Here is a 13,094-nt window from a genome sequence, read left to right on the forward strand (position 1 = left end):
CCCAAAGCCAGAAATTAGTTTTATTCAATTTTGTGGTCGATTTCCAGCTGATTTATTGCGGCATAATTTGCAAATGCAATTTGTAAAGCGCCTTTAAAAGTCGCCCAAAAAAAAAGAGAGAGAGAGGGAAAGAGTATTTTCAATACTTTTGAGTATCGAAAACTTTCGCTGCTCTGAGCCAAGAACTAGTTCCGTTTGCACACAATGGGTTTTCTATATTGACAGTATTGTATAGCGTCAAGAAAAATGCGCTAAACAAACCAATTAAAGTCGCTCAAACAAACAACAAACAAAAATCCAACGATATTTGATTTTTTTTTCGTTTTATTTTTATTTGCTTGGCTTGACTGGAAACTTGAGACGCCAAACGGAACTTCGTAAAACCGAAAAAAACAAACTCCAAATGCGACTTCAATGTGATGTTCAAATATTTGCCTGTTCAATTAGCGTCATGTTAAAAAATGCCGTTTGAAGCGAAGAAAGCAAATGCACAGAGAAGCACATGACAACCCTGGCAGTAAGAGAGCAATTTCATCTGACGTAGGCAAATTACCAAACAAACAAACATAGAGTCAAATTCGAGTCGGAATTGTTTGAACAACGCAATGTTCAAGTGCTAGAGGAAGAAGTGTCATTGGCAGCAGGCAACAGGCAACGTTGCATTGAACACATGAACTTCAAGTGCGCTCATTTTCTTCGGTTTGACATTTTGTGAACGACATTTCAGCTTTCCAAATTGAAAAAGTAGAATACAACAGAAAACCGCAGCACTCACTCACAATGCCTCCTACCTTTGGTTGCTGTTGAAACGGGTTTCAATTCCGAGTTGAAAGTTCAACGTCGATTCATCGCGCGATATTGTAATCGCTAAGCAGTACTCGTCGCATACAATGTCTCTTTCTGTCTGTCTGTCTGTCTGTCCCGTTCGCTCACTCGTATTAAATGCGACAGGAGCGGAGTATGGAAATCGAGGGCAGCTTGAACAACTACGCTACCCCCAACTACCAAAGTCAGAGGCAGTCACGGCAACGACAACCGCAACAACAACAACAACAACAACGACAACTTGAATGGTGTCGGCTTTGGGTTGAGTTCAAAACGTTCGTTTTGGGATTTTTGTTCGATGCGGTGGCGAAATTAAAAGCAACACGCTTAACCCGAGTCGGAATCAGAGTTGGAGGATCGGAGAAGGGTGCCCCCTCACTCCTCTCATTCATTCATTGAGGAAACCTTTGCCCACCACAACAAGCAAAGCGAGTTAACTTCTACATACAATGCACACCTCACAGTCGTGTGCAGTTGATTAGAAACAATTCGAAAAGAAAGTAGTTGATGATTATGACACTGCGTCGATAACAATGCGTAGCTTAATTAAGCTTCAAAAAAAACCCTTTTAAAGTACCTCCAAGTTAGTATTGAATAAAACAATTAAAAGTAATAACAATTACTTTACGCTCTCTTAGAGTTCAATGTGTTTCTCTGCTCACTTCCACAGTTGTTATTGTTGTGGTTGAGCTCTAACAACGCAAAAGTTTGACCTGAAATTCCAGGTAAACTAATGAAGCGCGCTGCATGAGCTAAAAACAACACAATATGGAAAAGATAAGTATGAAGAAAAAACCAAAAAAAAAAGAACAGAGCTCGCTTTGTTTTTCAGTCTTTTTGCAATTTGTGCAATTTTGTTGTTGTTCGAAAAAACGCAAAAAAAAGAAAACAAAAAAAAATAAATAAATTTAAAGAGAGAAATACGCGCATATATTTTTGCCTGCGCTACCTGAAGAAAAACCCCGAAAAAAAACACAGACGAGTTCTTTTGAATGATGTTTTGGTTTTAGTTTTGTCTTCGGTTTTTGGCTTTGACTTGGCTCCAGTTCAAGTCAAAGTCGGGGTCGTTGCGTTAAGAGTTTGCTGGTCAAGAACTCTTCACGTCTTTGAAATTCCATTGAAATTGGAGTGTTGCTGTTGCTGCTGCGGCTTCTTAGAAGTCTGTCTGGCTGGCTTAAATATATCGCATGCAGTTCATTATATGCCCAGAACTTTTGCCGAATTGCTTTATTTTGATAACTGCAAAACTGAAAACTGAAACTGAAAACTTTTGCGCATTTTTTTCGTGTCTTTCAAATGTTAATTGTTGCTTCGTCTTTTGATTTATTTACAGAAACTTTATGCAAAGGCCATTTATGATAATTATGCGGATACACAAGACGAGCTGCCCTTCAAAAAGGGCGACATTCTCACAGTCATCGAACAGGACACCGAAGGCATCGAGGGCTGGTGGCTTTGCTCACTGCGCAACCAACAGGTGAGTTGGCTTCTTTTATTTTACCTGAGTTTCGCGAAAGGCGTCTCTCAAGAGCCATTAAACTCTAAAGAGCAACGCCTTAGCAAGTTTTGTGGTATTTACTTAAAGTTCTTGGCAAACTTTAATGGAATTCATTTAGTGTAGCACTTTGTATTGAATTTGTAATTTAATTGTGTAATGCAGTCCCACACAAAAAGTCTCGTTATAGTCATGATTCATCATCATCATCATCGTTGACTTCTTCATCATCATAATAATGTGGCACGTGGCTGCCACCCGTTGTACGCTCGATGCGGGGCGCATGTTGCATATAAATTTCACATTTGCCACATTTGATTGTGTCTGCAGCTGTAATAATAATAATCCACATAATGCCGCTGCTCGCGCATTACGAGCGATTACCAATGCATTCAAAAGAGTTGGGGGAGGTGGCATGCAACATCATTTCGGACATGCTCAACTGCCAACTGCCAACTGGTCTATGTCCATTTCCTTCTATCCCCCGAGGGGGTGCATTGGGGTGTGAAAAAAGTATAAAAATATAATAAAAAAAAAAAACGGAAAGTGAAAAGCGGAAAGAGGTCGAAGTTGTTAGTTTGATTGCACACAAAGTGAAATGAAATGAAATGTGTGTTCACAGCTTATAAAAATGTTTCATATAATTGAGGAATCGACCATTGAAATCGCCCGCTAAGTGCATACAAATTGGGGTTCTCAACATGAAAGATGTTATTCAAATTGGGAATACCAGAAACATTGCAAAACTATTTATTTTTATGTATATCGGTCACAATATTAATTTGTCTGAGTGCAAATGTTTGCTTTAACTCAACAATAGACTGTTATCTATCAATTTGTCTGTCTAACTTGATTTGATTATCTGTCAATCTGTTTATCTAACAGTAATTTATTTTTGGACATATACTTATAAATCGATTTTCACACTATTGTTATTTATGTATCACCAAATCCATTCGTGCAAATTTTAACAAATTTCCCTTCTTAAACTTCTATTAAGTTTGAGATATTCAGAAGCATTGCAAAATTCTGCTATATCTCGTATGAAATGGTTTCATTACTTGTTGATCTGCGATATCTTAGATCGATTTTAGTACTATTAAATGTTATTAATATAACTCCAAATACATTCATGCAAATTCTAACAAATTTCCTTTCATAAATTGCTATAATATAATATTAAAGTATATCAGAAGCATTTATTATTTGCTGATCTGCGAATTCATATGATATCTTTAATTCTATAAGCTGTCCCTCTACACCAATCAGTTTATTTATACATTTTCTCGCCGGTTGTTTATTAAACTATTTCTTTATAAATTTATAGTTCGCTCTTTAAACCATTCAATTTTCTACCTTTCTCTTCATTTATTTGTCTCTAAATCCATTCAACGATTTAACTACTTTAACCAATTTCCTTCTTTCAATACCACATTTATATTAGATTTCTCTTCAACTCTCCCCAAAAACAGAAGATATCTTCTTACCCAATCAAATTGTCTGCCATTCATCTCTTTCGACTCCTTCTTTTGTGTACTCTACTTTCTTCAAGCTTTCCCATTGTTTAGGTTTCTATTTCCTCTCTCTTCTCTTGCACTACTCTCATAGAATTTCATGCTCTTTGTTTCGAATGGTTCAACATAATTTGCGCTATTGTATACGGACATTAATCTCGAATCTCTTAATGATCTCAAAGTTTGCCGCAAGGCAGCCTTGAAATGGCGCTTCGATTAGATGATAGACGCTAGAGAACTACACCCCTCTAAAAAAAAGCTGAGCGAGTTAAGAAATAAAACACACCCGTTGGCCAAATTAAAAACTGATTAACGGCCAAGTTCGCAAAAGATATCTTTGCACGTCGCCTAGTTGCGCAACAACGAAAATTGCAAACACCAGCGAACATATTTTTAATTAACAACTCAATTGGCTAGAGAGACTGAGCACTCACTACGAACACTCATGAATGCCGTGCACTCAACTCATGTGGCGAGGCGGTCGAATGAATGGTTTCTGCTGGTGTCAAAACACGTATCAAAATGGAAATCAAAATCGCCATAGATGCCACACAGATACACGCAGACGCAAAGAGATACATTGGATTGAGATACAGATACTACATACTATGTCGGCCAATTGCCGTTAATTAAAAAGTAGCCGCACTTTTTAATGGAAACAATTAACCCAAAAACAACCAATTGACTGGCGACAACAGCAACATTATTATTTTTTTTTTGTTGGTGTTTCGTTCATAAATATTAAACAGCAAAAAGTACAACACAAAAATTGTAACATAAATTGTTCGGCACCCGCTAACAAAAAAATGCAAAAAAAAAGAGTATTAATGCCTATGGCTAAAATAAAATTAAAATGGGCAGCAAAACACGGCAACACATGTTGACAACATTTTTTTCCTGCCACTTTGAAGTCAGCATAAGAAAAATAAATGGGAACATTTCGTTTATATCAAAGTCGAAACGAGAGATCTGAAAGAACTGCACATTGATAGATGGCATTCAATGAAACAAACTGACAGACAATTAAAAAATTGCAATTTATTATGTGTGTGTGGTTTTTGCTATAGATTTTGTTTTCTTATTAAGAATGCAGTACACATTGAGTTAATTAAAAGACAATCAAAATCAATTGAGCTCAATGAGTGACACAGCCATGAATTCCCAATCGAAAATATCACATGCTCTGACTATTATTTATTTATTTATGAATTTTTTTATTATTTCCAATGACTAAATAACATATTTTATTATTTATTTATACCCCCTACTCATGGAAAATGTAGAAAATGCTTGTAACACTCAGAAGGAGGCGTCTCTGACCCTATAAAGTTTATATATTTTTGATCAGGGTCAACAGTCGAGACGATATAGCAATGTCTGTCAGTCTGTCCGTCCGTCCGTATAAACACCTAGATGTCAGAGACTATAAGTGATAGAGATATAATTTTTTGACAGCACTTGCGTTTGCATACACATAAAATTCGTTTTAAATTTTTGCCACGCCCTCTTCCCTCCCGTAACAATAACTTAAGTCTTTATGATTCCTAAAAATGTGGATGCGTTCAGATGAAAATTGTCGAAGTTATTAAAGAAATAATTTTGTATGAGAAAATTCGCCCACTTACTACGGATCTTAGTTGCTTTGACTGACAATATGGTATGTTTTGTACTCTTTGGTATATATTGAATATACATAGTACCATATGAATATACCAATTACAGCCCTTGGTGTATTTTAATATTTTGTGGTGTATTAATTTGGTATATTTTAAGAACAATACCGCGCTGTTTTGCTTTCTCCCTTGCTTTGTATTACTTTTTGCATTCCTTACTAATAACTAAATATATTTCTGTGTTATATTTTGCAGGGTCTTTGTCCGGGCAACCGGTTACGCATCTTGAACTCTTACGATTCGGGCTGCTTCTCGCCATCGCCGGCGAGTTCACCGATTCCATCGCTGGCAGCGAGCACAGCGACATTGAACAGTTCCATCTGCTCGGCGGAGATCTATGAGAATGGTTCCATCATCAGTGCGAGCACGGGAGCTGGTCACCACAACAATGCCGACACATCCTCCACATCGTCGAGCCAGAGCAGCTCGAATTCCTGTCAGGGCCGCGGGGCACGCAGATCGTGGCATGTATCGCCCAACAAGGTGGGTTTTACTTCAGTTCAACTACAATACTATAATTTATTTTAGCATTTTGTTAATTTCACGCTTCGTCTGCATTTACTTGATGGCAATTTCCCCCCGCCTCGCCTTCGTCATCGTCGTCTTCATCCTGTTACTTCTCCTTTCTTTTTCTACGCCCCTTCAGGCTGCTCTTAATTGATTTCATTTCAGTTCAGTTGCTTCACTTTAATACCCGACAACGTGTTGAAGGGTATTTCATTTAGGTGTCAACTGTCTGTCCATCTGTAATTCAACTCAACACAGTATATTAAAAATATACATATATGTATATAAGAGCTATCAATTTTTAGAAGATCTCTATATGTTTTGAAAACTTTTGTTATGTTTTAACAATAGACATGGGTAAATTTAGATGATTTGATTTGATTTAAAAGCTATAAACATTTTAAAATGTTGTGCTTAGAATTTATGCTATATACGACTGAATACTAGCTAACTGATCAAAAATACTAAAATATGAAAATAAATATATAATACTAGGGTGCGAAACTGATTAAGTCTTTTTTTTTTAATTCTGATATCAAAGAATGAAATACAGATATTATGCAAATATTTTAAATTGTCTTTTTTATAATCATTGAAAGAAAGAAAGACAAAGCAAATATTTTCAATTCAATATTAAAGTTATGCTCAAATTGTGAATAATGTAATCAACAAATTGGTTTGCTAAACTATTGTCTTCTCTCCAAATATCTGTCAGGTATTTCCAAGTCGATCACACTTGCCACCAACTTGATTGCAAATTTTGTTGTCCCTGTTTTTTTTTTCGTTGGCCAATTTTTGCATTCGTCTGGCTTATTTATTTTTGGCTCACTCGACTTGGGGTCGACAGAGCTACTGCATTTTTGAATTATGATATCCGTCGGGAAAGTGAAAGAAAGTAATTTCTCGACGCGTTTTTGGTTTTCCATCATTATGCCCGGCCATCGTTCACTCTGCACGTCAATTGCGTGTCGTAATTGTGCAATTAATAAGCCCCCCAACCCAACTGCAACTTCAACTGCGATTCAACTCGTCTCGATTTCAAGATGCAGTGCAGCATCTTTGCTATGCCATGCCATGCGATGCCAGCTGGCATGTCCAACGAGTTTCCTTTTTGCATCGAGTGCAACTTGTCTTTTGCATATGGCTCGTAATTTGGCCAATTTGTCAGCTGGACATGCGTTTTATTTGCATTTGCTGGAAATCGTTGCCAATAATTAAAGGAAACGAATCATTTGCACTTGGCAGACAGCTGACACCAAGTTAAGGAAACAACCGAGTGAGGCGAATGGAAATTTTAAATTTTCGAATGGGAATGGGAACTCTTCAGGTTATTTAACATAAACTGTGATCTTTTGCTCTCCAATCGCCTTTCAATTTTATGTTTTTTATTGAGCAATCGTTGTACACTCCTCCAACATTGCATAAGCGCATTCATAATGCGATCCTAATTGTTCATTATCATTAGCACCACATGCAATCGAGGCAGGTTGAACTTTGAACCCTTTCCCCTCTCCCTCCGCTCACCACTCACCGCTCTCCTCGATTCGATTTGTGGCTTTCGCTTTCCTTCGCACTTGTGGCAAATCAAATAAAATAAACTCCAAATTACAAAGTCGTAAACATTTCCTCGCACTATCGGCAGCTATCAATCTCTTTTTCGTGGGGGCAAGTGAAACCATAAATTCAAATTCAAATAAACGCTGCGCCAGCGGATAAACAATCGTCCACAACTCCTCCTCCTCTCGACTCCTCCTCTCTCTCTCTCTGCTTTTCATGCCATTTGATTTCTTGACTGCAACTGCAAATTGCAACGGATTGCTTGCCACTGGCAGTTGTGAAGATTGCGTCGTAAAGAGAGAAACCTTTCTATGGAGACGAGACCTCGACATTTCCACAACAGCGAAATGCACCGCTGGCCATAAAGCTCAACCAGCTCTATGATCACTCAGCGGGGGAAGGGGGACAACATCGTGAAGTGGTAGCTGTAAAAAATTAAATGCCGCTTTTGTTCATTTGACGCTGTCTCCGTCTGGCCGTTAAAAAATAAACTTTTATTGATTCGAGTCTACATCGAGGAAAATCACACGCAAGTCGACCTCAAAAACACGCATTTGAAAAGTCCACTCGAAAGTGTCAAAAAAATGTGTGTTTTGTGCGTTGAGAATTCCCATCCAACCAGGCCAAAGGAACCACAAATCGAATCTTGGCCAACAAAACAGGTGGAAACAAGTATTTTTGTGTTTTTCAAGTGGCAGCCACAAAACAAATATTAAAGGTTGTGATCCATTGAGCCGTCTGACATATCGCACATTTTATGTGGCATAGTATCAACTGCATTCCCCCCAAAAAAAAAAAACTTAATTGAGAACGGAAATGGCCTGAACAAAGTCTTATGCAACTTACTCAATCTCTATGCTTGCTTGGGCTGCCCAAGTGCTGCAAGTGTCTGACGAGATGCCAGCCCACGTTCCACGTTCCCCACATGCTAGCAAAACCATGTCAGATAAGCTTGCAACGCACCCAAGAGTCGAAGCTTAAATACGCTGAAGTGTTTAAGATAACTTTAAGAAAATGAATGCAGATTGAAGACAAAGAGTGAAAATGCACTCAAGATGTTTTCCTTACTAAGCATTGATTAAATTAAGCTTCATATAAATTAAATAGCTGACAAATTGTTATTGATCTTATTATGATAATTTTTGAATTGTAGAATCATCATATAAATGATACATATGAAATATTTATTATTAACAACATTTCAAGCATTTTGCTATAACAATCTTTGATACATACATTTCATATTTCATTAGCAAATTCGTACAATTTAAATCACTCTACTACTTTTGATCTTCTTTTGTACTTAGTCAAGAAAGTTTATAAAAATCTTTAATAAAAATAAAGCAAAATATTTACGATTTTTTGACAGCTATCAAATACGTGAGATATTCAACTAAAAAGCTGTGTTTACACCTGCTAACTATCAGTTGAAATATTCGAATGCGTTGGCCCATTGTACGATTAAATTATTCATTGCAAAGACTTAAAGCTGAGAGAATTATATCAAACGATAAAAATGCTTCTGATGCACTTTGAGTATATATCGCATAATATTAAATGAACACTAAGGAAAGGGATGTAAGAAAGAGAAAGTATATATATGTATAAGGGTTATGAAAATATAAATAGGAATATTTTATTATTTAAAAGCTGTAAATGATTCAAATAGTATTTTTTAAATATCAATAAAGTTCTTTGTAAACTATTTTATTTCTTTATAAATATATACATAAATAGAGATTTCAATGATATCACATATTTCGTAGTAATAAGGTACTGAAAGGTGACTTCATTATTCTTATAATGGATTGAATATTTCATTATTATCGAAATATTATTTCTGAATACCTCTGAGCAACTCTTTTGTTATAGCTCAACAACCTCTGCTAATTGTTAGTGTGCTGGGTATAAAAACCACATAAATATTTACGTCTCATTGTCGGCCTGACCAAAAATAAATCCCAATGGACTGTGCTAGAGACTTGAGACTTTGTATCAAAAGCTGCAACAGTGCTGCAGAGCTGCAGAGCTGTGGCAAGTTTGTCTGCCACACCGTTAGGCAAGTTGGCGCAGGCAAGATTGTGACAATTTCAAGTTCCTTGAGCCCACATTAAGTCGCAGCGAACACAACAAACACATCCAACACAGCGGTCACGCACTGCCCATAAAGTTGCGTTCGTCGTCGCATTCGGATTCGGATTCGTTTGTGTCCGCGTCGGAGTTGGAGTCGCAAGTCAGGTGAGCAGCAGCTGCAGTTGCAATCCCAAACCATGAAGATTTATGGCAATGTGGCTTGTGGACTTTGCTTGGCTTGTTGTTTGCTGGAGCATTTCCAAAAAGAGTTTGTCGAGTTTTGTGTGAGGAAAACATGTCATTTTTATTTCAATGACCAAAAAATGGTCAAAAATGCCATCAGAAGCAAATGCGACAACAATAACTCTTCAATGTTGTTGTTGCTGTTGTTCCATCTGTGGCATCTTTGGTTCTGCTGAGATTTGTGCATGACCAAAACTCAACTTATTATTATGAAGAAAGAGCTACAACTTCTTCAAGATGACCAAAATGCGAATCGCAAGCAATGCGGATTCGAATTTCTCATGCCACAAAAGCAACATTTATTGTATATGGTTAATGCCTGGATATGGCAAGGTCACAAGTGGCAATCCTAGGGATTAGCGGTGCTGTTCAATTTCAATGCATTGCTTAATGACCCACTCTCGATGCCACACACACAAATAGCCGTTAATTAAGCGTCCAATATTGAAAAACACTTGAGATCTCTCTCTCTCTCTCGCAACATGATGCCACAATTTAAATCTTCGACAACGCTCGAGGCTATTTCAGTTTGCCACTTTTACCACACCCTAAACTATGTCTCCTCAGCTACAATTGTATCTTTCTTCTACTGCCACTTTTCGTTGTAACAATTTGCATATTTTGTGTACAAATGTTTTTTGTGTCTTCTCTCTTCTCTGTGTGTGTACGTGAGAAAATGCCGAAATTTTGTCAAAGAACTCCCCGAGATATTGCCCACAGTTGCAGGTGTGAGAGAGGAACATTGAAATGCATCAAATGAGCTGCAAAAAAAAACACAGATACAAATCTTGTTCGGCTACCGTTCTCAGCATTTAAACACGACCATAAAATGTGTATACAACAAAAAGATTTCAAAAGATTTTCGAAAAGAAAACATTCCTTCAAGGCGTGTAGCATAAAACTTATAAAGCAAACGAAATGAAATGAAATAAAGTGAAAGATCGTGCTGAGAATTTCAACTTTCAACTATCAAAATGCAATTAAAAATGGCCGCAAGACACAAAACAGAAGACTGAAAAATCTTTTTACAGATAACGTGTGCCAATTTGTTATGTGACAGCGCCCCCTGGCGGCCAGAGCTGCTTACTCATCTCTAGTTCACTCTCGACCCAACCCCAAATGCATATGGTGTGTGGTCATAAAAGTTTTGCCCCAATTGTGTCATAAAAATATACATATATACATCTGATTTGTTGCCCAACCCAATTTCTTTTGCAATACCAGCTAAGGAAAAGTAGCACAGACAAGCCTGGGAAATTGTGAAAGAAAAGTCACGCAAAATTGCAGATAGGAAAGAAAGAAATCAGCATGAATTTGACCTCCTTGAAGTCGAAGTTGAGTTTCTTCCCGCTGTGTTCCACATACATACAATAAGACAACTCGCATCGAAGTCAGACCAAGCCCAGTCCGTGTCCTGCGGCTGCTCCTTTGAGTTTTTTTTTTGCGTCCGCTCAGCTGCTCCGATTATACAAGTAGATAATGAACATTAAGTGCAGTTGCTGTGTTTGTTTTGCAGCTGTTTTAGGAATGGCCTCTCGGGACTCTTTGTTTAGGGATCGACTTGCTATAGTCCAATTTCGCCTAACTCGTGTTGACTCGTGTTACGACACTTCAATAGGCGACTCGATAGCGGTACTTCACTCCGACCTACCTGAAGTGTGCCCTTTGTGTCTCTCCTCTCTTCCTCTATTCTTCATAGCTGCATTGCAGTTCCGCCTCATTTGCAATCGATTCAATTCGCTGCGAAATGGGCGTGGCAGTCGCCTTTTGGGGGTAGCACGAGACGTCAGTCTATTGATGGATTTGGCATATGCTGTAATAATATTTCATATGCACATATGCCTGCAAATTAATCGAAAATTTGTTAAGCTGCTGTCCTGATGCCGCATCGTTTTCCAATTTGTCTACAGAGAGTATTAACTGCGGTAACTACACTGAGGGAAAATTTATATTTCAATGCGGGCTAAGACTTTGAAATTCTTTGTGTGAATTTTAGATGATAAATGACTCTAAAAATGTAAACTTATATAAATATAGAACAATATTTAACCATAACCACAGAGTATAAATAAAATAAATATGTAAAATGAATATTAATAATGTAATGCATAGAAATAAATGTAAATTTTAATGATAAACAAAATTTAAAATGTTTATACAATTATAATAAAGGAGTTCAAAAATATGTTTTATGATAGACGCAAATTCAATTGAAAATAAGTGACTACAAAAAATATAAAAATTACATAAATACGAAATTATAATTAATAAAGTTGTAAAAATATCCTACATCTTTAAATCGATACGATTTATAACAATATGTAGATACATAAATTGAATAAATATTTCTTAAAATAAATTCGATTTCTAATAGCAAATAAATATCAATGGAAAAGATGAAAATTTGATCAAATTGATTTAAATTGATGCTCACTATAAAAGAAACTAAATTTTTCAATGTTAAGAATATCATGCTTTAATCGAGAATTTCGTTTTCCATAACACACATTATTTTCAATTTTCTCTCTGTGCACATTCGTATTTGCTCCCTGAGGGTCCTTTACCTTGACACTGAACGGCATTGAACTGCAATACCGAAAAAGTCCCAGTATTTAACGCACGCTCGCAATGCGCATGCGCTGCACATGACGATTTCCCAGTATTTCACTACGAGCTGCAATAGCGTGGAAATTGTGTGCCTGATTCACTCAGTCGACATTTTCACATTGAGTAGCAGCAAAGCAAAAGTTTTCTTTTGAATTGGAATTTTTATAGTGCAATTACTTTGACAGCAAAATGTGATAATTGCAGGGAGTTAGCAAGCCATAGGGAGACTTGAGTCAGGTGAGCTGAAGAAAGTCCTCGCACAGTCGGACTTTCATTCATAACTCGAAGGACAGAAAATCGATATGGCAGCAAAGTCTGGGGGGAAGGAGCAGGGGAACAACAACGAAACACAAACACAAAAGCACATTCGAGGCGTAGTCCTAACTAAACTTCTTTCTCTCTTTCTTGTTGTGTTGCAGGTCATAACGCCACAGCGGCACGGAGATGTGTACATCTATAACAGTTCGCCCAGCTCCTTGACGGGCACACCGCGTTCACCTCACCCGCAAACGCACCCGCAGCAAACATTGCAGTCGCAACAGATCTACAGCAACCAAAGCATCTATCAGAACCTCGGCATGATGGGCACCCCCCACCAAC

General features: G+C 37.4%; 1 protein-coding gene across 1 annotated transcript in view; it reads left to right on the forward strand.

Annotated features, from left to right (window-relative positions):
* Positions 1-13,094, forward strand: part of LOC133841945 (enhancer of filamentation 1) — a 44,461-nt gene that overhangs the window by 26,194 nt on the left and 5,173 nt on the right. Inside the window, 3 exon segments of the mRNA XM_062274803.1 lie at positions 2,159-2,302; positions 5,703-5,990; positions 12,914-13,093. Of these exon segments, the coding sequence (XP_062130787.1) occupies positions 2,159-2,302; positions 5,703-5,990; positions 12,914-13,093 (612 nt within the window).

Source organism: Drosophila sulfurigaster, chromosome 3, assembly GCF_023558435.1.
Source record: "Drosophila sulfurigaster albostrigata strain 15112-1811.04 chromosome 3, ASM2355843v2, whole genome shotgun sequence".
NCBI lineage: Eukaryota > Metazoa > Arthropoda > Insecta > Diptera > Drosophilidae > Drosophila > Drosophila sulfurigaster.